General features: G+C 42.3%; 6 protein-coding genes and 1 non-coding gene across 11 annotated transcripts; 2 read left to right on the forward strand and 5 right to left on the reverse strand.

Moving 5' to 3' along the window:
• Nucleotides 1-195: 195 nt before the first annotated feature.
• homeza (homeobox and leucine zipper encoding a) lies at nt 196-5,092 on the forward strand. The gene is made up of 3 exons (XM_028427827.1): nt 196-660; nt 1,392-1,488; nt 1,879-5,092. The coding sequence occupies exon 3, from the start codon at nt 1,905-1,907 to the stop codon at nt 3,882-3,884; it is 1,980 nt and encodes a 659-aa protein (XP_028283628.1). The 5' UTR covers nt 196-660; nt 1,392-1,488; nt 1,879-1,904; the 3' UTR covers nt 3,885-5,092.
• Nucleotides 5,082-8,313, reverse strand: LOC114449947 (RING finger protein 212B-like). Of its 4 annotated transcripts, XM_028427828.1 has the most exons (13): nt 8,229-8,313; nt 7,470-7,594; nt 7,276-7,328; nt 7,086-7,160; nt 6,880-6,986; nt 6,684-6,786; nt 6,573-6,601; nt 6,454-6,500; nt 6,340-6,361; nt 6,192-6,255; nt 5,682-5,715; nt 5,577-5,607; nt 5,082-5,485 (listed from the first exon to the last, which is right to left on the reverse strand). In XM_028427828.1, the coding sequence occupies exons 2-13, from the start codon at nt 7,567-7,569 to the stop codon at nt 5,422-5,424; spliced, it is 729 nt and encodes a 242-aa protein (XP_028283629.1). In that variant the 5' UTR covers nt 7,570-7,594; nt 8,229-8,313; the 3' UTR covers nt 5,082-5,421. The 4 variants fall into 4 exon arrangements, with proteins under 4 accessions (XP_028283629.1, XP_028283630.1, XP_028283631.1 ...); XM_028427829.1 differs by having other exon boundaries at nt 7,470-8,281; XM_028427830.1 differs by having other exon boundaries at nt 7,276-7,372; nt 7,470-8,281.
• A 452-nt stretch (nt 8,314-8,765) lies between these two features.
• LOC114449952 (zona pellucida sperm-binding protein 3-like) lies at nt 8,766-10,581 on the reverse strand. Its single transcript, XM_028427837.1, has 10 exons — nt 10,471-10,581; nt 10,229-10,395; nt 10,059-10,162; nt 9,887-9,975; nt 9,635-9,815; nt 9,442-9,547; nt 9,269-9,354; nt 9,093-9,187; nt 8,967-9,032; nt 8,766-8,891 (listed from the first exon to the last, which is right to left on the reverse strand). Exons 1-9 carry the CDS (start codon nt 10,535-10,537, stop codon nt 8,968-8,970), a joined length of 960 nt encoding a protein of 319 aa, XP_028283638.1. The 5' UTR covers nt 10,538-10,581; the 3' UTR covers nt 8,766-8,891; nt 8,967.
• A 613-nt stretch (nt 10,582-11,194) lies between these two features.
• Nucleotides 11,195-12,955, reverse strand: LOC114450014 (uncharacterized). Its single transcript, XM_028427904.1, has 9 exons — nt 12,821-12,955; nt 12,559-12,743; nt 12,373-12,476; nt 12,212-12,303; nt 11,969-12,149; nt 11,786-11,888; nt 11,616-11,704; nt 11,413-11,504; nt 11,195-11,331 (listed from the first exon to the last, which is right to left on the reverse strand). The coding sequence occupies exons 1-9, from the start codon at nt 12,882-12,884 to the stop codon at nt 11,240-11,242; spliced, it is 1,002 nt and encodes a 333-aa protein (XP_028283705.1). The 5' UTR covers nt 12,885-12,955; the 3' UTR covers nt 11,195-11,239.
• A 361-nt stretch (nt 12,956-13,316) lies between these two features.
• Nucleotides 13,317-14,761, forward strand: nedd8l (NEDD8 ubiquitin like modifier, like). Its single transcript, XM_028427137.1, has 4 exons — nt 13,317-13,461; nt 14,070-14,117; nt 14,204-14,286; nt 14,367-14,761. Exons 1-4 carry the CDS (start codon nt 13,444-13,446, stop codon nt 14,488-14,490), a joined length of 273 nt encoding a protein of 90 aa, XP_028282938.1. The 5' UTR covers nt 13,317-13,443; the 3' UTR covers nt 14,491-14,761.
• A 3-nt stretch (nt 14,762-14,764) lies between these two features.
• Nucleotides 14,765-24,277, reverse strand: ap1g2 (adaptor related protein complex 1 subunit gamma 2). 2 transcript variants are annotated; one of them, XM_028427136.1, is made up of 22 exons: nt 24,147-24,277; nt 23,414-23,616; nt 22,832-22,956; nt 22,601-22,742; nt 22,281-22,377; nt 22,126-22,202; nt 21,943-22,038; nt 21,598-21,678; nt 21,313-21,411; nt 21,156-21,211; nt 20,318-20,431; nt 20,097-20,237; nt 19,698-19,752; nt 19,195-19,317; nt 18,748-18,837; nt 18,529-18,656; nt 18,170-18,274; nt 17,920-18,058; nt 17,468-17,636; nt 17,164-17,315; nt 16,567-16,665; nt 14,765-16,123 (listed from the first exon to the last, which is right to left on the reverse strand). In XM_028427136.1, exons 2-22 carry the CDS (start codon nt 23,612-23,614, stop codon nt 16,031-16,033), a joined length of 2,382 nt encoding a protein of 793 aa, XP_028282937.1. In that variant the 5' UTR covers nt 23,615-23,616; nt 24,147-24,277; the 3' UTR covers nt 14,765-16,030. The 2 variants fall into 2 exon arrangements, with proteins under 2 accessions (XP_028282937.1, XP_028282936.1); XM_028427135.1 differs by having other exon boundaries at nt 22,126-22,377.
• trnal-cag (transfer RNA leucine (anticodon CAG)) lies at nt 16,364-16,446 on the reverse strand. The gene has a single exon. It is a non-coding gene; the product is annotated as a tRNA-Leu (tRNA).
• Nucleotides 24,278-24,596: the final 319 nt, after the last annotated feature.

Raw genomic sequence — 24,596 nt, forward strand, 5'->3', positions numbered from 1 at the left:
TTGATTGATCGATCTGTATATTGTTGATATTTAACACGATCATATCAGCTGTTTCTAGGCCTGATTGTATGGGGCTTCTGCTGCTGGTGGGTGGTTGACGTGAAAATGTTGAGCCCACTTGTCACGGATTTATTATACAGGCGCTTCCGCCCTCCAATCCACGGCCTGCTCGCCCCAGACTGGCACACCCACCCCGCCGTCACTGTGGGAGAGTTGGGCCTTCTGGGCTTCCTGGTCCTCAGCTCCGCCTCGCCTCGATCTGGCCGGACAGGGGGAAACACTTCTCAGTTAAAGAACAAAAGCAACAACGGGCGGACCGAAGGTGGACGAAATAACGGCGACTGGGATTCAGAGCGGACACTCGCGGATCGGAGACTGTGTCCTCTCCGTCAGCAGTTATCCGACGACTGAACTCCAACAAGCACAGGCGACAAACTTGGTCTCCTCGCATCTTTGTGTGTACCGACCGTAATCCGCGTCGGGGTGCTTGATAAATAAGACAAGGGTCAAACAAACAGACGGACGGTATTGTTTCCCCCGGTGCTTCTATAAACTTCGGCCACAAAACGCGGAGTAGAAGAAGGTGGAAACTCTGCGCCTCTCTGGCTTTCGTTTCGCTCTAACGGACCTGACGTATAAAGGCTTGTTTTGGCATTTTCGGTAAGTTTATTTTTATGTTTCACTGAAGCGTGTCTGTCGGCGAAGTGCGCCTGTGCAGTGTGAAGCGTTTTAGTTAGTACGCCATAATGGGGGGGTGGGAGAGAGAGAGAGACACTGGTCTGCTATTGTCACACTGGCACACTGAGCAACTTTTACAGCTTTTTTAAAATTTTGATTGTTTGTTTGACGAAATTAGAAATGCAACATAAAAACTCTTTAACAGCCTATTAAAGTAAGACACCACACAAAGCTGCCACATGAGCTCACCCCGTGTGTCACCAATGACGAATACAGTGATTTCATCACGTTAGCCAATGTTTGTTACATTTCAACATTTATTGCGTGATCCAAGCTGTTTAAATGATCGGTCATGGTCATGGTGTTCCTGATAAGCAACACTTTCCCTGTTGTGTTAATAAAAACACACACACACACAGAGCGAGAGAGAGAGAGAGAGACTTTAAAATAACATGAGCACACATATGAGGATGTGGAGTGTGTAGTTCCAAACATCTGATTGGAGGAAACATGTCAAACACTGGTCTAGAAGTAAATCTGGACCACGGTCCTTTAATTTAGTTTTCTAATACATGATTGGCAAACGTGCTGTTCTATCACCTGTTGCTGAGGAGAAAAAAAATCAATCACATTTGGACAACAAATCTGGTATGTTTTTACACTTTAGGTAAGACTTTCTTATGACTAATCCCTCTCATGTCCTCTTTCTCCAGGTTTCTGTTTTGGTATCAGACTGTGTGAAGAGGCTGCACTTATCTTTCAGGACCAAGAACTTGGAAGTGGAACAAAGCCTGACTCAGAAAAAAGGGGGTGAGAAAGTATACTGTGATGGATTTCTCCCCATTCCCCCTGCTCCCACCCTCTCTTTTTTTCTTTTTTTTTTGCGACCAGTCCCCCCACTCACACAAAACAAAAGTCAGTCACCACACTTTGGGGGAGGGGAGACCTCGTCTGGACCAAGTATACGACTAGTTTCATTGAGAGTTCAGAATAAGGGGAGCGAAGCAGTGGGGGGGAGGGGAGACAGCTGTCTGATAATTGACTTTGAGGATGAATGAGAACAGAAAGATTCTGAAACATCAGTCTGTACTCTACAGAAGGACTCGTCCTTCTCTTCACAGCGATCTTATCTGTGACGTTAAAAGAGTTGAGACAAGCTAAAAACAACAACTAAATCACTGCTTTTGTTTTCTCTTCTAGGTGAAGAGCCTATTTTGACAGCCCAGATGGCAACCTACCCTGAACATAACGGCAGAAACGGTTTAATCGTGGGCACAAATGAGCCTTTGGAAGGAAAAGTAAAGACAGAATGTGAAGACACACTCGAAGTTAAGTGCTCCTCCAACGATTCGCACCGCTCTGACAGCTCGACTGAAAGCAACACAAGTGGCGTGCCTAGTTTCACCACCAATCACAACTCGGTTGTGTGCCTGCCTCTGGTGTCAGAAGGACTCAAGCTTGTATGGACGCAGTCTGATCAGACCCGTGAACTTGACTCAGTCCCAGAGCTGGTGCAGGCCTTTAATTTATTTCCATACCCATCCTCCCGGGAGGTTAGCGCCTTGGCCCGGGTATGTGCCTTGCCGCTGGACAAAGTTAAGGTATGGTTTATGGTGCAGAGAATTAAATATGGTATTAGCTGGTCCTCGGAGGAGATTGAGGAGACGCGGCGAAAGCTGGCAGTGCCTGAGCTCTATGATGACTCCAATGAAACAGATGAAGAAACCAAAACGAACACCAAGAGCAAAAGTTTTGAGGAAATGGTAATTGAGGATAAGGATACTGATGAAGAGGAGGGTGCTTTTTCCAGTTTCACCCCACCGAAGAAACAAAAATGTGAATCACCAGACTCGTATAAACCAGCCAAAACCAGTGTTCCATGTTTCAGTTCTACCCTGCCGCCTCCTCAGGATTCATACTTTTACCGCCCACCAGCAAACACAACAGCAAGTCCAGCAACCGATGTCTCCCCAGACCTCACGGAGTTGCCTTCTTCGCGGCAGCACCGCCACGGACGCTACAAGAAGTCGAAAGCTCAGCTCGCTGCCCTTCGCAAAAGCTTTCTGAGAGAGAACTGGCCTGCAGAGACGGAGCTCAGACGTCTGCAGGAGGAAACCGGGTTGAGCCGTAACGACATCCGTAAATGGTTCAGTGACAGCCGGTACCAGCTAAGAGTTGGTCGAGGAAGCTTGGCAGCTGCCCAGAATTTTTCTCACCAAACCTCAGTCAGAAGTAAACCAGATCAGCAACCTCTTCCACTTGTTACCCAAAAGTCGCGTCAAGTTAACGGAGTGAAAAGCCACAATGGTGCACGTAGCAATGGGATTAGAAATTCACATTTCTTTCAGACCTTTTTGTCAAACAGCCTGGAAGCATTTGGAGAAAAGGTCATTGAGACAAAAGACTGTGTTGTCATGGATGAGCTTTCTGGGGATGGGGACAGTTTTAATGAGGAGGAACAAAGTGAAGAACAGCCCTTACAACTGACCAAGACCAATAAGATTGAACCAGATGTTCCACAGGGAACACCGAGCACATTACAATCCTCTCCCTACTCTTCCCCCTCTGGCACTCCTCCACCGACTGCCTCACCCAATAAACCTCTTTCAAACAGTGTCGGCACGTTAAAGAAGTCAACCCACTCAACCAGAGCCAGTTCTTCACCGCTGCCCGTGCGCTTCTCAGGAGCTTCCACATCCACCGCCCTCACTCCTGCTGGGCGACCAAGGAAGACCAAGGAGCAGTTGGATGTGTTAAAGCAGTACTTTCTGCGTTGCCAGTGGCCCAAGAGTGAAGATTACACTGAACTCGTTAAGCTGACGGGTTTACCCCGGGCTGATGTTATTCAGTGGTTTGGTGACACACGGTATGCTGTAAAGAATGGGCAGCTGCGCTGGGTGAAGGGCGTACGCGACCAGTTCTTGGCAGAACTTGCTGCCCAGCAAAGCAGCAGCGGCCTGACAAATGGAAGCGGGACATCCACCCGGGGCGCGGGTAGCCGCAAACGAAAATCTCAAGGGAACGGAAGAAGTACAGATTCTCCTGATCTCCAGCCGTTGGTAACTTATTACCTTTCTGCAGGCACGCTGCATGAAAAAGACCTTGACACTCTATGCAAGAAATCCAGAATGAGCTACCAGCAAGTGCGAGACTGGTTTGCAGCTCAGGACGTTGGTGAGACCGAAAAAGAACCCGTTGATACCTAAGAACATTTCAAATAGTCGGTGGGGTGCGCTGCAGATGTTGTGCACCAAGCGGAATTATTACTTTGGTTTATATTGCTTTAAATGAGGCAGGTTTGTAACTCAAGTCTTCCCAGTACAAACCCAAAGTGAGGTTTGTGTTTTTTTATATGCTGCATTCACTGCTATTCCTAATATATTTGGACATATAATTGTGCAGCCTGTGTATACAGGACAGTAACATGTACACTGGTTTGCTATGTTTTTTTTTAGCTTATTATTTTTAGTTATAACTACTACAGATTTTTTTAGTATGCTATTGTAGATTTATAATTTAAAGTGGTGGTATTTTTGGTACCTGGCTGTATAGCAGAATTTTACTGCTACATAAGTATGTCTACATAGAATTTGTTGACTGATCACTGTGTGTAATCATTCCTTTAGAGCCGATAATTCCTTGTTTATAAAAGCACACTGGACATGTACACTTTAAACTGACATCTTGCACTTTGGTTTTAAGAGCCTGCTGTCATTATTAACAAGATCCGATCATTTATCAAAGAATTCAGTTCATCTCATTCTAACTATGCGATTCTTCCCGTCAACTTTACAAACATCTTGAAAACGGCAGCGTACAGAAAATCATCTGCATCAATGCATCCAATGTCTACAGTGTATTTATAAAAATGCATTCCCTAAGTTCCCCTTTGGACACTCTACAGATATGTTTTAGTTATTATCTCAATATAAATGCATGTTAGGAACAGTGAAGGTTACAATACAGTACTAGACAATATGGGAGTCCACACACTGTACAAGTAGTAGAGGATTTAAATCCAAAGAAAAGCATACCAACTTGTTTCTGTCAACTTCTGACTTATAGCACAAACATTCAGGTGATCAGTCCATATATTTATTTAGTTGTTTCCTCCGTTGCAGGAACTCCACACTATAAAGTACCTTTTAGTTGACCCACAGAAGAGGAATATAGAGTCAGTTTAGTTCCTTAGAAATATCTGGACAGAGGTCAGCTTGATGAAGCAGTGTGCATCATTTTGTTTTGTCATCCTGTTAGTCATAAAAAGCTAACAGTATTATGCTGTGGGGAAATGTCCGTAACATGTAGTGTCTTCCTTTGCTGACATTTTCAATGTTTTTTATTTCCTGTATGAAAAAAATCCTCATTTGCACAATTGTGTCACTGGAAACCAGTAAAATATTTGCCTTCATAACCGTGTATGTAAACGTTTTTTTTCCAAGTGTTAGCTCATCATATTTTTAATCAATGTAAATCATTTCTTGAGAATCTAATGGAAGCAGCTGTAAAATGAACCTATAGGAATGCATCTAAGAAAAGCTGTTGCTGTAATATTTTTCCATAATGTACACATCCAACCACAAGTCCAACTGAAATGTTAGTTTAATACCTAAACAGAGAAACATCATGAATTATTGAATTTAACATGCACATGGGTAAAACAATGTATCAAAACCACTTTTAAGTTTGTGGTCAAAAGGAATCTCCATCAAGTCTGCAACTATCAGATGATTGGCTAATTAATCAATGCCTGGGTGACTGTATTGATAATCCACTCATGAACTGGAAAACATTAGGGGTCTGCGTTCTGAGGATGACACAAACGGAATGACTCGGTCACAACAGACAAAAACAAAACATTTAGCAATGCCAGAAGTTATTTAGAAATCATCTCTCACCTCGTAGGAGTACTGAAGGCTGTGGGTGTCACTTTTCAAAACAAAGGACAGGACATGATGAAGCAATGTGTAAACCTGCTAAAGCGTGTTTACATCTGCACTTACTGGTTTCACGGAGAGAAGCAGCTGATCCAGGAGTCTGACAAAACACAAACAGGACCGAGTGTTTCTAAGGAAGCATAATGTATTCATATTTGAAAAAAATGCACCCTTTAAAAAGGAAGTATACTACATCAGCAACGATACAGCTACTCAAATTATGACTTAAAAGACACCCTTCTCTCAATGTCTCAATAAAACACAAAAATATAATGGATAAAACTAAACAAACGAGACATTTTATTCCATAAAATCAAGCTCGGATGATTTTCTTGGAATTTAAGGTGTCTCGAAAAAGCAAAAAATATTTTTTTCCCCCTAGAATTCAGGGGGCAAATATTTGGTCATCTTCATTAGTGGAAAGTTAATCAGTTGTCATGACAATACTATCCTCTAGTCACAGTTAGTTAATTAGACCATGGCAAACTGATTGCTTTCTTATACATTTAGGTATTTTTTTAAAATGTACATACTTCACAAATCCTTATGTTGATTGTAATATTAAAGGAGACTTACAGTAAGGGAAAGACTAGGATCTCTGGTCCTGGTCCACCTCTGGGACTCAGCTGAGCCTATGGAACTGAGAGCCAGACACAACACACACAAATGTTAACTTAATGCAAAAAAAATGACATAATCTATTATTATATAATGTCACGCATACCTCATTCTTGAGCGAGGGGTAACTGATTAAAGAAAGACAGCAACACACGTATTATCCATCAAAATTATGAAACTGAATATCAGCAATAAAACTGTTAACATTTCTACTTGTTACCTGGGGAGGTGATGGCCACAGGGAGAGCCATCCTCTGTGCGCTGTGACTGAGTTCAAAATATTATTCAAAAACTAACTAAACACAATACGAGTTCTCCAATATGTAAATGAGTTTTTACCCCTCGGTTTGAAACCATCCTGGTGAAACCTGCGACACAGAAAGCATGCACTACATGAGATTAATATTCTTACATTGATTAACTTTAAGTATAAGCTTTTGGCACACGTACCCTCCTCTGAGCAAGTGGCCGTTTTAACGCCGCAATTTCTTTTTGCAGATGTGAAAGCTGCTTTTTTAGGTCAGCGTTTTCTTTTTGCAGCTCTGAGAGTTGCCTTGTGAAAACGAACAAGAGGAGAAAGACTTTGTTTTAGTAGGTACTCTTTGTTTACACTGCTACAGAGAAAGAACATCAAAATGACCCTTACCTATAACTCTGCTCAGTGACTTCCTTCAGGCGCCTGTCTAACTCAGCAGCCTTGTGCTTGAAATGTGCAATGACTCTCTCCATCTGCATCCGCTGAAATGTTGCAATCTGAACAGCGTGGCAGACAACAGGATTCAATATGATATCTGGAAAAATTACACTTTGGTGATGTGTTTCATGTTTATATTTCTCTGATGTTACACACACCTGTGATATGTGCTCCAGCCGTGACTGTATGAGCTTCACTGGGTCTTGAAAAAACACTTTCTCCTGTGGCTTCATCTAAAATATAAATGTATCCAGAACTAAAATGCAAGCTGTGTGTGAAATTAGGTCATCTTATGTTAGTTAATACAATTAATAAATAACCTGCCCTGAACACGTCAAGCTCACCAACCTCATCAGTGATGGCCAGATAGCTGCAGCTGGTCCCACATACGCTGCACTGCTCTGAGGGAAAAGGAACCTTCAACAGTAACCTGAATCTGTCACAGCTTGTAAAATGTGAGAGATATTGTCAAACAATTGCAGCTACATTTCAGACACAAATTAGTTTATCATGCAGAGTACACCGAACGTAACCTCTCTCACTAGACTTAATGCATGTTTCACAGCAGATGTGGCCACAGCTGGAAACGGCAAACTTCCTCCCTCTTTTTGTAAAGCACTGGTTACAATGGAACCAATCCATGTGTAGTCCTTTCAGGGTTTCTTGTCTGCAAGTGGTGATAAGAATACACAAATATGATTATAGTTCATCACATCATATAGTTCATATAGTACATCTCCACTGCAGAGTGTGGGTCCAGTTTTGTGGTAGGTGCCTCCATGCATAAACACACAGTTTATCCAGTTTGTACTGGAAGAACAGGTGAATGTAGATAGATTTCAACTATACTATTACATACTATTAACAATCATACATGATTACAAATGACTCATTTCACTTTCATATGGCTCAACCCCTTTACAGTACTTTAGATTATTGTAAAACATTTATGAGAGTATCCCATCTGATTTTCATCATTTTCCCTACTTTTAAAAGACCTTTAAAATACTTTATTGTCATCATACAAAAACAAAAACATTTTTATTAGCAATTACTTTCCATTTGTTTGTACAATTAAACAACTGAGTAGAGGATAACTGTCAATAACAGTGCATTTGCACCTACTGGCACAGAGCTAGCTAGCTAGCTAGCTAACACTTTTTTAAGATAGCTTAAATTAAAAACACGTCGGAATGACGGGGAGAAAACACACACACACACACACACACACACACACACAAAAGACCGTAGGAAACACGTTAAAATGTTATCTTGCTAACGTGTTAGCCTGCTAACATAACCTGACAGCTGAAGTTGGATCAGGACAGCCGCTTCAACCTGTCTGTCCGCTCCTCGCTCGCGTACGCTTGGCGCGTGCGGTGACGTGCTTCCGTTTTTATGCGTCAAAATATAAGCGTGATCAATCAAGCGATCCCTGAGAGCATTTTATTTTGAAATGTACCTACGCGAGCAGACGTGTGTGTTTGTACACTCATGGTTTAATCAAACATTGGGCCTGTAGTACTAAAGATGGTGGATGACAGGTCATCAACAGCATTTAAAGGAAGGCTAAACCAATTCTGAGCAAAAACTTAACTCTTTACTGCCCTGAGGAAGTTTGTTCCTCGGAAATACTGTAATCACAAACCACAGTTTACCACACTTGTTTACAATTGCACAACACACACACACACCCACGTCTCTTTTCCACAGAAAAGTAATCTTCCATGTAATAGTTTAAGGAACTCCCACTACAAACAAGTAAACGCTCCATACTCTCATCTGATAGGGATTATTTAACCCTTAAACCTGATCTTCAAGCAGCAAGAACACAAGACAGGGGGTTTAGATGCATTTTTAATGACCACAGATCTGCAATGCAAACAAGCACCAAGCTTTCAGAAGCTTGTGAATAAAAACCCAAAATCTGGGTGAAGAAGCCGCTGCACCAGACGAGTCCATTCCTGTCAGAACACAAATGGAGTGCAGGTGGACGACATTTACATACACTGAATTATACAACTTTAACTGTTACTTACTTCAGGAATTTAAGCCAATGATGGTAAGCGGCCCAAGGACTGCCCTCTGTTCCACTCCATGACTCCCTGCAAATAGGAACAATTAGAGCAGTCCAGACTGTAGAATCACTGGAGGCAAATGCATACCTGATGATCCAAGACTCCTCGTCTTCCTGGACCTGCATCTTGATTCACAGCAGTCACATAAACTGCTGTATGAGGGGTTGTCCAGCAGCTCCCAACTAACAATAACAGTCAAATTAAAAATTAATAAATGTTATTGGGAGCATCACTGAAATACTCCACATGTTCTACATTTTTACCCCTGATTGTCAACATAGTTGCAGGCCTTCTTGGTTTTGTCAAGACCGTTTGGATCCCACGCCACCAGGTTGCAGTGGATAAATACCTGTTGTATTAAGGAGATTAAAATCAACAGATCGTATGTGGGTTTATTTCAGCATGAAAGAACTTGTAAGAACAACAATATGTTTACCGCTTCTCCCACAGCAAACCTAAAAGCTTGAAGGGACAGGTTGAGCTCCGATGTTTTTTGCCTCGGTTCAAATTTGGAGCGTGTAACCTTACTGTCCACAAGACACCTAGAGGATTAAAGAATACATATTTGCACCACATCAACATCCAGCTCAAGAACACCTCACTTAAGAGCTTATTGCATTAAACATCACCCCTTGTTGGTGATTATCGGGTATAGATAGCTGTCAGGTTGGAGCTCTGGCGTGGTTGCGGCTATGCATTTATCAAGAAGAAGCAGCAAGGGCTGATGGTTCTGCTGCTCCACACTAGCCGTGATGTGGATTAAGGAGCCTAGAGGAAAACTGGTAGATTCAGCAGGGCCTGAGAAGTCATCTAAAGACAGAGAGACAGAAGTTACTGGGGGACCCGGTGGGTTTTTGCATTCTCAATATGTTGACACCCACCATTCATGAGTTCCATATGGAACACTAGATCTTCTTGGCCGTATGTATTAAACACAGGGTCATAAACCAGAGGGTACCAGTCTTGGGGCCTGCATTAAATAAAGATTAATCACAGCATCTGTATATTGTTGGTCCCATTTTCTTTTCTGGTTAAAACGGTAAAAGCACCTACCTGTCATATCTACAGACAACTGGGTAAGTAGAGGGAGGAACTACTGACCCAGAAGCGGAGCTGTACGTCAGCTCATTGGTGTAGGTCAGGTTATTCCCTGTAACCTGGCAAGACAATATACAGCGTCACTATCTACGTGAAAGCTGTGTGAATTTTCAGAATCCGCTCACCATTCTCCTGAAGTTACAGTCGTCGAGCTCCACACTGAAAATCGCCTCCCCTGCTGTGAAGCTGTTAGGAAAGCAGCTACCCAGACGAAAGAGCGCCGTATCAGCCTGGGATCTGCTCTCCTTCCACACCAGCGTCACATAGTCAGGCCTGCAGTCCAGTTTCATCTCTGCACAGGAAGAGGGTCCATTTAATCTTTGATTTAATTGAGAGGTGTGAAGTCTGCCCTTATTTGCAACATTACCTGCGTTTACCAAAAAGGCAGCTACTAAACCCCAAAACAACACACAAAACCAAAGAGACGCCATCATGACCAATGACGCCCTGTTAGTCCTGTGTTGTGGTTTTATTCTCTCTGACTGCAGGCACACTCAAGGAAATGTGTTTCAGCTGGTGCGTCAGCAGGCACAGGTGCAGTGTGATTCCAGCTGGATCCTGGCTGGTTTTCATATTGTGACTAATTGAAGCTGCATCAACAGATTTTATGAACGCACAGTAAGAAGTGACACAAAGAGAAGAGTGCATGTGGTGATTGAGACAATATTTGTCAACCACATAAGTCAAGTTCAGGAAACAACACAAAGAGTATCCACTATCTAGCAGGACTTCCTGCAGTCAAATGAACCTGGCAGTGTGTGTAGCGTCATCTTCCAGGAAAATGTTATGGTTATAGTTCCAGTCTGGCTGGCTAACTGTATTAAAAGTTTATGGCTGCACTTCAGTCTGTCAACATTCAATCATTATTGTGGTCATCAATCAGTCATCCATTATGAACAGCCATGACGATAGCTGGTTCTTTCACAGGTAAACAAGTTTAATGCAAATTTCATGGCCAATAGGCACTAATATGTAACCATTCGTGGCTATAGTCATGACTGGATCATTAATATTACATACATTATTTGCCGATGGATGCTTAATCTGGTGTTTAATAACCAAAAACACATGACAAAATGGGTTTACAGGTTTATATAGATCAGGAGACAGTAGGTCCCGCCCATCACCCCGTCAGCTTAACCTAAAAATTGTGTTTTTGCATCCGAGTCAGATTGTTCAACTATGATGAGAGGCCCCAACACTGAATAATGGCTCAGACTGTGAGATTCTGAAAGAAAGGGGAGAAAGTTAAATGTATAGGCAGGGGGAGACAAGTATTCAATCTATTCAAATTTGAATTATACTATACCCTGTTCAACTCCTCTTTTAGACCGGGACGTGCAGGTGGAGTCACAACAGCTGCAGAGGGAGTTTTGAAATGGGTCATCAAGGAGTTCCCATCTGACGGAACCAAACATGGACAAATAAGACACAGAAAACAAAGTCCCATATTCAGATGTTATCATAGTATTGACTAACAGAAGTTAGTCAAAGGTTCTAAGCCGTAATTACCTCTCGTTTTCCTTCACATAATGACAAGCTTTCTTGGTTTCATCAAGACCTTCAGGGTCCCACACAACCAGTTTGCAATGGATATACATCTAAGAAGCACGAAAATATGCACGTATGTTAAAGGTCAACATAAAATAGAACCTTCAGAGTATTGTTTTAAACCACCTCACCTCTCCAACACTAAGCTTGAAGGACTGCAGGTAGAGGGTGATGGCAGATGAGTGGTACCGAGGGAGGAACATGGAGCCCCCCTTCATGCTTTCTAACAAACACCTGAAGAAATGTAAGATTAGAAATAAAAACCCTCTCTCACTCTTACACTGACTAATCATTCACTTGTATCTGAATCCTACCCCTTATTGCTAATGATGGGGTAAACATGGCTGCTAGGATACAGCTCTGGTGTGGTGGCTGCAACACATTCCTCCATGAGCAGGAGCAGGGGTTGATGGGACTTCTGCTCCACCGCTGCCCATATTGGCATGAATGAGCCCAGGGGAATGACATTTGTCTGTGCTATGCCCGTTAGCTGCTCTGTGGATACAAGCAAAGCTTTAGGATATGCTCTCATTTTATATTCCATTATGAGAACTCACCATTGAGGAGGGCCATGTGGAAGACCAGCCCTCCACAGCCTTCAGAAACACCTGCTCCTTGGTTCAGGAAAGGAGGAATCCACTCTAAAGGTCTTAAATATAAAAGAAAAGTCACTCATTTCATTCGTTTATTTGGGATTTTAGATAAAAGGATAGTCCACCTTTTGTACACGCATTCAACTGGATACATAAGCGCTGCAGGTGTTTGCTTCATCCCTGGCCGGTAACTCATTTTATTTCGATAGATTAGTTTATTCCCTTTCACCTGTAGAGAAGGGAAATGTTATTTAAAGAAAAGGGTGACACAAAATGCAAACACATTGTAGCTCATACCACATAATCAGTACCAGTCTTTTAAACTTGCAGGCAGTGAACATGTAGTTGAAGTATGCTTCTCCCTCTCCAGAGGGCAGAACTTTCAATTGAGACGGCATGCAGCTTCCAAGGAAGAGTCGAGCTGCGTATGGCACCAACTCTGCACTGATCCTCCATGTGACTTTTACAGAGTCTATTGCGCAGTCCACAGTGATGTCTGCAGACAAGTTCCCCAATGACTTAAAAAGAAGCGCATGAAGTTATTATACGTCTACATTAATGCATGAAGAATACCTGCATTGGCAACAGATGTTGCAAAAACAGCCAAGATTACACCCAGGTAGAGATGAGTCACCATGATGGAATGAACCAGACACTAGAGCAACTGACAGGCCTTGTAGACTTCCTTCCTAATTAGCTAAATGTTCTGCATCTGCGTGGAAGCAGGGCAGGCTACACTGTTGTCAGGGATCGTGCTCTCATATTTTGTTTCTATATTTAATGTTACTTTACAACTTAACACAATTAAGTAACATTTTAAAAGAAATATGTTGTTGTTTTAACACACTTCATATTTCTGTATCAAAATATTCAGGTTGTAAAGCCATACAGATTAATAATTAAAGATACAGATAAACTGCTGCACTAAATCTATGATTAAAGACCTGTATATGATTATATTGCTTCTTCCAGTTGTGTAAGGATATTAAAGTTCATGTTTATTGCATTAAAAAACTAGCTGATTCATTGGTACTCTTTGCGGAACGATTATGCTGGTGTGGTGCGCACATCGGGAGTGTTAGACTGCGACACAGGAAGTAAACTCAAGTTAGCAAGACAACCAGTCTAATTCTCCAAGTGTTTTGTTCACTTAACAGTTAAAAAAGTCTCTGATAGCGGATTATTCTGTGTTCAGCATGCTTATCAAAGTTAAGGTAAGATTATTAATATTATTATTATTCAGGGTTAAAACAAATCACTGCCGGCACTGTTGCTCGTTAGCCCGCTAACACGACCAACTGTTTCGCTAATTCATTACAGGGCCTGGGACAGGATGAAACCCAACTTGCATGTTACTTATTATGTGCTACAGCAGTTCAGAAAGTCCTTTGCACGGGGGAAGTGATCACTAGTGTTACGGGACTTTTCGTAACATCGTTTTTCAGCTGATGCTATTTGTTAGCATGCTATTCGCACTGAAATACCCAAATCATACATCCAACATCCAAAGAAACCTTGTAATGGTGACCGGTGGCTTGAGCTAACGTACAACTGAAATTAGTTTGTTTATTAGTCCATGCACAAAAATGTGGCCTGATTTCAAAGTTGTGGCGTACTTTCATTAAGTTTTTTAAGCAAGTAACACATGTAGTAGGGGCTTGATTTAGTTGCATGCAATATATCCGAATCTATGGGAAAAAATGTGTGACCCTGTGAATACAGTTGACTTTCACATGAATGTGTTTTCCCTCCTAAACTGTGGGGCTAATGTACTGTAGATTGTGACATTTTAAAATTCAAATGAATTTCCATATTGTTTCAGACTCTCACTGGAAAAGAAATCGAGATTGACATCGAGCCCACAGATAAGGTGACATCTTGAAAGACATTGTCCTTTTAAAATGTCATTCATAAATGCTCTTGACTCAATGCATCATGTCTTGTTTTTGTGTAAAGGTGGAGCGAATTAAAGAAAGGGTGGAGGAGAAGGAAGGGATCCCCCCACAGCAGCAAAGACTCATCTACAGTGGAAAACAGATGTAAGTTATCTGCCTTCGCTTTGTATTACTTGGAAGACTAACTGCATCTAACTTGTCTTTTTCTCACCCTGTGCCCTCAGGAATGATGAGAAGACAGCAGCAGACTATAAGATCCAGGGAGGTTCAGTGCTCCATCTTGTGTTGGCACTAAGAGGAGGATCAGCTCTCCACAGTCGCTGCATATATATCTCCTCCTTGTCATGAGTTGCTATTGTCATGGGGTCAGCTTAGTGCCAACTCTTTAGGTGTCTGTCACCGTCGAACCATGTTACAGCACAGAAATGTCCCATGCTCCTGGGCTGATGCTAACAAAAACAACAACAAAAAATTGACAAAAAAGGACAATCTAATTCCTTTCAAGATGTTTTTGTAAACCCACATAGGCTTTTAACCAGTTGATACAAGCACCCATGCAGTACAGGAGACAAGTTTCAACACTGTGGTCTTTTTGCTTGTGAATAAATGCTTAAGTTGATATGGCGTTGTTGTCCTTTAATATACATGCACAATGTGAGCACTGACAACATTCATTTACTGCTTAGGAAACCTGATTTTTAATTAGAAAATGGCTTAAGACAGATTCAAAACTGGTCTAAACAAACAAATACTCATTTCTTGTCTTTACATTTTAGTCAAGGTAGTGATATGAAACAGTGTTGTAGAAATTCCACTTACAGCACCATCACTGACATCCTGTATCCATGGTGTTTTTACGTCAGTTATTATGAGATGAGTAATTCAGGGAATACAGTTATGTGATGGCTTCTTCTAAAGGTGTGCTTACAGCTTTCTACAACAAAAGGCAAAGAATTTAAACTCAAATTGTGCTTGTTAGATATCTAAAATATACATCTGGTAGGCAGTATCATGCCTATTTGTATTTGTTTTTCTTACGACTGTACAGTCTTCATAAAATAACTTAGCCTCTGTAAACAATAGACAAGAGGATGTTGGTCAGGAAAAGCAGGTGTTGCTTTTATGGGAATGATTAAAACATAAATCAATGTAAGTAATATTTAAATATTCTTGGCCTTCACAGATAAATATAATTACATCTGTAAGAGGAATGAAAGGCACGTGGGAATGACCTAGGTGAATATTTATAGTCTGAGCTACTCAGTTGAATGAGGCAGAAAAACAAGACAAGTGAATGCAGCATGAGGCTGTGTTAATAAATCATTTAAACCTCTAATCTTAAATTCATTTCTTTGTGTTTTCTAATAAAATTAAGTGTACCAGATAAAAGGTTTTCGTACTAATATTAGTGGCTCAGTAGTAAGTGTTCCCCTACCTCTAAGAGAATGTACCGTACATGGAGTGATGTGTAAGGGAGAACCGATCAAGTGGCTTACGCTGACAAAAGCCACAAAGTGTAGAATTGTGGAGTGAAACACTCAATACAATCAGCTGTATTAGCTTGTAAACAAACAACCTGAATTGTATCATATTTGTATGTACAGTTTTCTTTGCAATCCTCCCAGGATTTTTAGTATTTCAATATACCTCTGTAACCTAAATACCAAAGTCTGTTTCACCAAAGACATTTGGAGAAAAATATGAAGCTCTTAATGAGGCTGTGATTTCCTGTGATAGAGCAGTGTTGCTTTGACATAAAAAACAATATCAGCTGAGTAATAGCAGCTTGGTCTACAGAGTGGTGGGAGTAACAGCACTCCACCGGAGAGGCGACTGCTGATTCACCCACAGACTGTTTTCATGTTCCAGCTGGACTGCCAGGCTGCTGTCAGTGTGTGGGGAAGGAGTCGATCTGGATTGTATCCTGGACAGTTGATCCTCTGATGGTGTAACAGATACGGATCCTCATTTTCAGATTAACCTGAAAGTGTAGACAGGATTTAGATACAATGACGTGTTTCTGACAAATTTTCAGGTTTCATACACACTTTCTGTAGAAATTCTGACAGGCAGACACAGGCCTTGTTGGTAAGATTTAATAGAAAATAGGATCCACTTTTAAATACTGTAAAAATAAAATGATGTGCATAAGGATTCAAATATCACTTACACATGAGAACTAATAAACAACTGTGAACAAGAAGCATGTGTATAAAAATGCTGTCAGAAGTGGGATTCGAACCCACGCCTCCAGAGGAGACTGCGACCTGAACGCAGCGCCTTAGACCGCTCGGCCATCCTGACATAAAAAGCACTTGGAGCACACACGCTCTACTCCTAGGCAACTGATGAGGGCAGTAGTGAGTTTAACATGTCTGCTGTCTTGCTCATGTGCCCCTGTGTGAGTGTGTCCGGCAGACCCACCTTGTTTGGGTTGTTGAGGACCACCATCTGGGTCACTTTAGCTGTATCACTTGGAGGAAGAGAGTCTCCACTAGGGGCCTTCATGTGTAACTGGACACTCTGGAGGAGGATCAAATGAAGCTTTGAAGTTAAAAGCACCCATACATGCAGACGTCGTTCAGTTCCATTTGCTGCACTGAAGGGTCCCTACAGGAACATGACTGGGGGTAAAACTGACACCTATCAACAGTGAGGTTATGTGTTCAAAGCCAGTTCAAAGTGCTCCCCCCATCCCTCAAAGGAATATGCAAAATTGCATGAATGCAAAATCCTTCTTATTGTAATGTATTAATATTATTTTCTTAATAGTAGTGATAGGGATTTTCTGTGTATTTTAACCCAAAACCATGTCCAATTTGAGTTATATAAAAAGAATTTAGAATTTAAGATCCTCTGTGTAAATTTATTGAAATATATCAGGTTGTGTGCAGCTCTTCACATCTTACTCTGGGGGTATTTCCACATCAGACTGACAAACAGAGAAGGCTTTCCTGTCAGTAACAATGTCCACAGACAATGTGATTGCAGTTTTTTTTCATTAGCAGCAGATGCACAAACCTTGGGGACTGCAGCCTGCAGGGTGAAGCCGCTGATGTTTGAGTCAGTGGAGTTGGAGGCTGTGAGTGTGACCATTAGGCCCGAGTCAGACTGTTTCTCACAGCTTAGTGTCAAAGTCACGCCATCTTTCTCATACACTGTCATTGTTGGAGCTATAGAGAGGAGATATAAAATATTGTTTTTACTCATGAGCACCATGACACAGCACCATCCAAGCTTCAGTCTCTTAAAATGATAAAATCATGCTGCTTTTGTCTTTACTGCTTTCACTGCCTTTGTGTACAGAACATTTAGAGGATCACACCTGGTGTTAGAAGTGGAAGTGGAGTGGGCTCTAATCCTCCTAACAGATCCAGGAGGTCTCCTCCAGCAGTGCTGGTGCTGATGGGTGGAGCAGGTACTACGCTGCATGCAGCCAGCTGGGGCTGCTGAGGTTCCTCAGAACCACCAAGCAGGTCCAAGAGATCACACACCTGAGGAGAAACACGGGAGGGAAACTCTGCTGTTTGCTTTTTATCTGAATGTATGCATGTGTGGATGGTAACTGAACTGAAGAAGAACACCGCTGATAAACCCATTTGTTAGATTCGCTAGTGGTTATATGAGACATAATGTAATAACTATAAATAATTAGGATATAGAACACTGCACAAATGGAAATTTTGTTACTCATAGCCTGATGACCCTTTGCACTTGATGGTCTCGGTTCAGAGACGTGACTCAAGTTTGTGTCATGAATGTATCATCATCCTGTACCTGGTTAGCAGCGTGCTGTGGCTCTCCCTGTTTAACTTGGACTGGTTTAAGCTCTTTGACGGGCTCCCCTGTTGACACCCCGTTGGTATGACCCGGTGAGTTCTTCTCGATGACTGGCATTCTCTCCAGCACTGCGGCCCTGTACAGAGAAGGTATATATCTTTGTCTCTGTCTGAGAATCATATTGGGTAAAATTACAAAAACAACTGCATATGTAGAGAAACTCCGACTTAATGATTTACTCTTGTACCTCATGTGGTCATATTTTTTGAAGAGAGCATTGTATTCAACTGCCCTCTGTTGGAGCTCCACATCTATACAGCTGCCATAGATGCTGACAACGCTTCTAATCCGACTGCCAGGGTTAGGGTCATGTAAAGGAAGACAGACAGATAGAGAACCATTATTAAATTGCTGCAATTATTTAAAGAATATGTTAATAGGCATATTTTTATATAACTCCAAACTGAATGTGGAAGATGCTTGCAGCTTACAGGTAGCATTACATTCAGAACCTCTATTTATTTTGCTATGTATTTCCCAAAGATAAGACACAGTGGGCTGTCAGTATTCTTTTGCTTTGTGCTGTGAATGACACGTGTTTCTTACTCCACATTATCGGTAATGCGTGTGCTCAGTTTCATGGTGGCGGTGAGAGCAAAGCCTCTGGTAGTCGGGGACGACATGTGGGACTGCAGAACCGTTTCCAAGGCATCCAGGATGTCATCCTCAGAGACCTGAACCATGGACGGGTCAACACAGGGTCATCATTTTCTAGAACAAAGACCATGTAAAAACTGAAAGCTGTGTTTGTTGTGCTGCATGTACCTGCACAGGCTCAGTCTCCTGACACTCTCCTTTCACCAGAAGGTCTCCATACTCTCCTATACACCAGCAGGCCACCTGGACCAGCGATTGCTACAAATATAATATTACACTTAAACCCTGTGTCCATACATTCAACTCACAGTAACATACAACCACAGAGGTCTTTGTCAGGCTGGCTTAAAACACTAGAATTCACAGGGAATTAATGTGCTGGAAGATGCTGCACCACACACTGCAGATGAGTACACGGCTGCTCATCTGACTGCGATCCAAAAATAAATGTGGTTGCATCAGCCAATTTCAAACTGAAAGCTTACTATAGCTATTCACACTAGTGCACAACCAAAAGCTCAGTGTGGTTCTTTTTTCTGGTTTATTAAAGTCCTAAAGTCTATTAACTATTTTGCTAAAGTATTCTACACAATGAATGAATTGTGAATTGTAGACCTGAGAGATGTCCTTGAGCAGAGCCCGGTAGAGCTTGTGGACGGTGTAACAGTGCAGCTCGGAGGTGTTGGTGATAAGCTGAATCAGGTTGGGCACAGTTTCATCTCTGACATCGCCCCCTGCCTGGCAAAGCGGGAATCACACACACACACACCACACTCCATTAGTTAGACAGCTGGTCCAAGTATGTGGGACATTCTGCTTTTTCTTCCACACACAATGACCTCACTTGGGCTATGTTTCCATGACAACTCAAATACATCATAAAGCATGTTTACAAAAATGAATTAATTCATGCCACATTTTCACAATTACACTTTATGTAGACTTCTCCTACCCTCCATCGTTATCGTTAAAGCGTTAGTTTAAGCAAAACCTTCACAGCTGTCATGTGAATTTAACTTCTGTGCTACATGAGGGCCTTAGAGAGGATATTTAAAAGACTTGGTGAAAGAGCAACCCAGGCCAGAGGCAGCAGGCTGAGTCACTCAGTCAGTATTTACCGTGGTGAGGACATGCAGGATGGTGTCAATGTGCCAGCGCTGAGAGGGTGCATACCTGACAGAGACAGAGACACACACACACACAGCTAACTCAGTGGTGCACACAGAGGAGTGCATCAAGTCAGACTATTCATTGTCACTGTGTCAGTCAAACAGACCAGCACTGAGAGTGGAGGCAGACACAGAGTGAGGCATGTGGATGCATACAGTACATTTCAAGCACAGAGACTTTTTTGTTACAGCTTTCTTTGTTTGTTTATAATAACACCAATCCCAGCTCGGCACAAGGCTGTGCATCACATGTGTTTACATGCATGAATGTACAGTGTGTGCGCTCGCATGCATATATTTGTGGTACAATTGTGTTATCCCCACATTCATGTGTATTCACTCGCGTACCTTTCAGCAGCGTTGAATATGCCGCTGGCAGCCTCAGCCTTCAGCTCGGGGGGACAGGAAGAGAGGAAGAGGAGCAGTTCTTTCATCATGGAGCGAATGTTTGTGGCTGACACCAAAGCCAAGGAGAGCTCCAAGGCACGGCTAGATGGACAGGAGAAGAGGACAGATAACTTCACACTGTCAGCTCCACAGGACCAGAATGGAATGAAGGTTTAAGTTACCGCTTGACAGAAGCATCCTGGTCCTTCAGGCAGTCCACTATAGTCCCGCGGTGGCGCTGCACTGCATTATGGTCCGTCCCAACAATCTTCTGAAGAGAGGTCATAGCAATATACCTGGCCGTGTACATGAAACATACAAAAGTCAGGTTTATGTCCGTCAAGATGAAGTGCTGATTTTAGTTAAGTCTACACCAAAGGCAGGTAGACTGAGTGCAATAAAACAATGAAATCACATATAAAATAATGTATAACCATCGGCTAGTAATGGAGATTGATGACAGTGCTGCAGTAAAAACCTCCATTTTCTCAACTGGCCAAGATGAATAATACATCTTTCCACTTGAAATAACTCATGGAGTGATCAAGTATTTATGTAGGCGCAGGAGAGATGTTATCTAGCCGGGCAGGTCTCACAGGAATAAACCAGTCCAATTACTGTCACCCAGCCAGACAGACCTGTCTGCCCACAAGGCCCACATAAAGACGATCCCAAAAAAATAGCAACACAACAAACCCTCTGGGAACATGTAACAGTCCTCCACACTACCTGCTGAAAAATGACATGACCTGAAATTGAGAGATCAGCATGAAGAGACAGAGAGTGACCTTCGGGTATGACTCTAGAGGAAAAGTAATTAGTCAGCTCAGATGATAACAGCCTGTTGGGAGGTTTCTCTTTTCTTGGCTGCCCTGAGTTTGCCTTTATCCTGGTGAGTGGAAAAGATGAAATGACCCTCAGAGATAAGAGAGTGAGGGAGAGAGGGAGGCAGAGAGGGAGCGAGATATGTGAGTGATACAACAAGAAAAAAAACAAAGGTGGGGAAGAAACAGCACCGACCGAATGTTCCTGTCATTGTTCAGGAGAAATCTTCCCAGGATGTTCACAGCCAGAACCTGTGGCAGAGTATACACATTTATTCATTAATTAAGCAAAATCATCTTTAAACCACATGTATTTATTTTAATTTTGTTGACAAGTGCCACCGGTCTCTCACCCTGAGTCCGCTCTCTGACTTGATGTCTAGTACGGTGAGAACAGTCTCATACAGCACAGCATTGCCCACAGTCTTAGTGCTGTCAGTGTTGGTTGCTACCTGTGTAGCACAATGTTTCAGCCACATTCATTTATTTAAAACACATTAAAAAAAAAGATGTGAATTAGTAAATGAATCCTATTGATTCTGTGCTTCGAACCTAATTTTGCAATATTATAATATTCTCTAGTACACAGGTAAACATGGATTCTGGTTGATAAGATAATAGCAAAGTGAACATTAAACCTGAGCTAGGAGGTCATTCATGGCATCACTGGCTGCTTCGTTGTTGCGTCCGAGGATCCTCAGCAACCTCAAGATGCGTACCTTGGAAGCAGGAGAGGGAACACAGGTGATCAATAACTTATATTGGTACATTTAATCATGAAAAAACCAGAGGAGGGATGTGTTAGTGAGAAAGAAATTAACCGAGACAGCAAACCATAAACCGAGATTCTAAAGTAAGTCACATAAAACCCATCCTGACTTTAGTTCAATGCCCCTTGAGTCAAATTGATTTATAAATGTATCTGAATAAAATAAGGATAGATGTTCATGTGTTTAGCAGAAGTTAATGAAGTTGAGGCTCACCTGAAGGAAGGGATCGCTGATGCCTGCCACATCGTGCTCTGGAGAATAACCCGAAATGACAAGACCTTTCATGATCTGAACCAGATCTGGCACTGTCTGAAATACAAACAAGACAAACCCATGACAACACGCATGTGAAGAAACACAGATATCTAATCAAGATATGCATATGTGTTCTTTTACCTTCCTGAACTTTTCCAGTGTTTCTGTGTTTTGCCCACACAACTCAGTGATGAGCACCACAGCTCCATGCAACACACCTGGGGATTCATTACACTCATTAGAAACAGTATTTGAGAGACAAGTGTCTGTGAACGTGTCATTAAGTATGTACTTACCGTGGTTCTTCTCGGCAAGGAGAGAGCGAGCAGTGGGGGCAAAAAGCTCTCCCAGATCCTGAACCTTTCTCACAATGTGAACGGCACACAAAGCAGCCTGAAAGAACACCACAGCAAGCAGGGTTACCTCGTGGCTACACTGACTACATGAAAGTGAGATGGTACTACTTTTACAAGCAGATGAAGGAAATACAGTGCCACAATCAATATAATAAGAAAGGTTAGGTAATACGCAGAGAAGAGCTTTCAAACGGTTCACTGGTTGCAGTATTAATAAGTGCTATTGAATAAATAATGAACCTCCATGTGGAGGACCTCACCTTCTTCTTTATGTAGGAGTTGGAGGCTCGGAGCAGCCTGTCAATCTCCGGTGCTAAATCCCTGCACATCTCAGCTGAACCCATACAGGCCAGTGTGCACAGAGCCAGTGACTGCACGTACTGGTTACTGTGAGAAAGGTCACTGCACAGCACACACACATTTAGACACACTGGTTTGTTTGGGATGCATTACTTGAAAACTGTTATGTAATAGTAATTGTTTGTCCTTACTTCTTTATGGAGTTAGTAATGAGCAGGCTGGCGTCCTGCTTCTCATCCAGCAGCATCATTGCTCCCAGGTATCCCACACGTTTCTCACTGTAGCGCGGGCTGGCTATCATCCGCACACACTCCATCTAGTTAGGAAGAGCAACAACTCTTTGAAAGTTGTGAAGTCACATTGAAACTCTACTATTGCCCCTCAGGGAATTCTCTGCTCCTTCACAGCTCCAAGTAGTAGGGTCTCCAGAGCAGCACATCTTTAGCTGGTAAAGATTCGGTGGCCTAGTTCCAAAGTCCACTCTCATGGATGCACAGACTCTGACAGAATTTGCTTGAGGGAATTAACCACAACTCAAAAAGACACTATAAAAGAGCATGGGTTTAGAAATACAGTATCAACATGTCTAATATTATTTTGTATGCTATTCTCCATGTATCTCAAGGTTTTGGTCAAGCATACACACAATGCCTACTTTAGATCCCTGTTTAGGATTGCTAATGTTTGGATATGGGCCATGATGGATGACTCTCACCCTCCTGCCCTATTTAACCCCGGAAAACCCATGACAGGAATTAGCCAAATCCCCTCACCTGACCAAAATGAGCAGGGTAGCCCAACATGTGCACGTAGAGTAGCTTGGCCAGGTTGTGTGATCTCCCACCATTGTCGGCTTGTCTGAACTGAGCCCGGATGGCAGCACACTCCCTCTGAATGACACCCCGCTCCTCACACTGAGTCCTGGCAGATCTGATGGCCCGGATCATCTCCTGCAGCGGTACTGATGGAGACATGGCTGCACATGTGTGTGTGTGTAAGGGGGGGATAGAAAGACGTGTTGGTATGTATCAATTGAATATAAAACCTTTCAGAATGTTAACAGAGCACAATCTGCTGTATGATCCATTGTTTTGCTTCCACTTCCTGTACACACACCTAACCTTGGTACTACATTGTAACACAGGAGACCGCAGCTGTTTCTAAAACACAATAAAAGTCTGTCAATTCAAAAACACAATTTAACAACTTCAGCTACTATCAGATTAAAACATCCACTGTTGCTGCTGTTGTTGCGTTAGAACTGGCTCAGTGGAAAGTTACGGTAATTGTTCCACATTTACATTACCTAAACATGCTAAATTACATTCCTTTAAACGGTTAACTGACATGTTACCACAATTACCACAGTCGATAATGTCACAGTCAGTGGCTAACCCGGCAGATGCTGTCAAGCCTGCTCTGTAGAGGACAGCTGAGCTAAAGAGCTAAGTTAGCATGACACTGTGTGTGTGTGTGGAGGCTTTAAGCGACAAAATAATAACCTACCTTTAGACTGTTGTCAGTATTTAATATGTAAAACCCTTAAACCGACCACCTTTCAATACACGACAGCAGTCAGTCGGCTGGAAATCCAAATACTGTATTGTCCATGAAGTTCGTGTCAAAATCACTAGAGTTAAGTGCACAACTTCCTGTCACCGCCTTTCAAAATAAAATGCAGGGTTATTTATTTATTTATTTATTAATATATTTTATTTGCAAATTTACTCTTCAGCAAAGTATTTGTGTTCACGTTCAGTTTGTCTAAAGATGACCAAAAAGTTTGTCAAAGCTTCCACAGTGTCAGCTTTGATGGTGATCGCACAGTCACTGCTGAGGGACTCTGACCTGTTCTGACAGGCTGTTTCATCAATAGTAATTACGCAGTCTTGGCTGGGGTCCTGAGGACTTCTGCCAGCCTCAGTCAGGTTCACATTGTGTTGCATGATGTCCTGT

Source organism: Parambassis ranga, chromosome 17, assembly GCF_900634625.1.
Source record: "Parambassis ranga chromosome 17, fParRan2.1, whole genome shotgun sequence".
Lineage (NCBI taxonomy): Eukaryota > Metazoa > Chordata > Actinopteri > Ambassidae > Parambassis > Parambassis ranga.

What these genes read in the sequence shown, in the direction of transcription:
- LOC114449947 (XM_028427828.1), bottom strand. Translation starts at nt 7,569, where the DNA reads ATGGATTGGTTCCATTGTAACCAGTGCTTTACAAAAAGAGGGAGGAAG. An exon ending in TGAAACATGCATTAAGTCTA is followed by an intron (nt 7,329 to 7,469) that starts GTGAGAGAGGTT and finishes CTTTTCCCTCAG; the next exon opens with AGCAGTGCAGCGTATGTGGG. An exon ending in ACCCCTCGCTCAAGAATGAG is followed by an intron (nt 6,256 to 6,339) that starts GTATGCGTGACA and finishes TCTGGCTCTCAG; the next exon opens with TTCCATAGGCTCAGCTGAGT.
- ap1g2 (XM_028427135.1), bottom strand. Translation starts at nt 23,614, where the DNA reads ATGTCTCCATCAGTACCGCTGCAGGAGATGATCCGGGCCATCAGATCT. An exon ending in CAGGATGCTTCTGTCAAGCG is followed by an intron (nt 20,238 to 20,317) that starts GTAACTTAAACC and finishes CTGTCCATCTAG; the next exon opens with CCGTGCCTTGGAGCTCTCCT. An exon ending in ACTTCCACTTCTAACACCAG is followed by an intron (nt 17,316 to 17,467) that starts GTGTGATCCTCT and finishes TCCTCTCTATAG; the next exon opens with CTCCAACAATGACAGTGTAT.
- LOC114450014 (XM_028427904.1), bottom strand. Translation starts at nt 12,884, where the DNA reads ATGGTGACTCATCTCTACCTGGGTGTAATCTTGGCTGTTTTTGCAACA. An exon ending in AACATCTGTTGCCAATGCAG is followed by an intron (nt 12,744 to 12,820) that starts GTATTCTTCATG and finishes ACTTGTCTGCAG; the next exon opens with ACATCACTGTGGACTGCGCA. An exon ending in CCTGCAAGTTTAAAAGACTG is followed by an intron (nt 12,477 to 12,558) that starts GTACTGATTATG and finishes CCTTCTCTACAG; the next exon opens with GTGAAAGGGAATAAACTAAT.
- nedd8l (XM_028427137.1), top strand. An exon ending in ACATCGAGCCCACAGATAAG is followed by an intron (nt 14,118 to 14,203) that starts GTGACATCTTGA and finishes TTTTGTGTAAAG; the next exon opens with GTGGAGCGAATTAAAGAAAG. An exon ending in ATCTACAGTGGAAAACAGAT is followed by an intron (nt 14,287 to 14,366) that starts GTAAGTTATCTG and finishes CTGTGCCCTCAG; the next exon opens with GAATGATGAGAAGACAGCAG.
- homeza (XM_028427827.1), top strand. Translation starts at nt 1,905, where the DNA reads ATGGCAACCTACCCTGAACATAACGGCAGAAACGGTTTAATCGTGGGC.
- LOC114449952 (XM_028427837.1), bottom strand. Translation starts at nt 10,537, where the DNA reads ATGATGGCGTCTCTTTGGTTTTGTGTGTTGTTTTGGGGTTTAGTAGCT. An exon ending in GGTTTGCTGTGGGAGAAGCG is followed by an intron (nt 9,355 to 9,441) that starts GTAAACATATTG and finishes TTAATACAACAG; the next exon opens with GTATTTATCCACTGCAACCT. An exon ending in AACTATGTTGACAATCAGGG is followed by an intron (nt 9,188 to 9,268) that starts GTAAAAATGTAG and finishes TGTTATTGTTAG; the next exon opens with TTGGGAGCTGCTGGACAACC.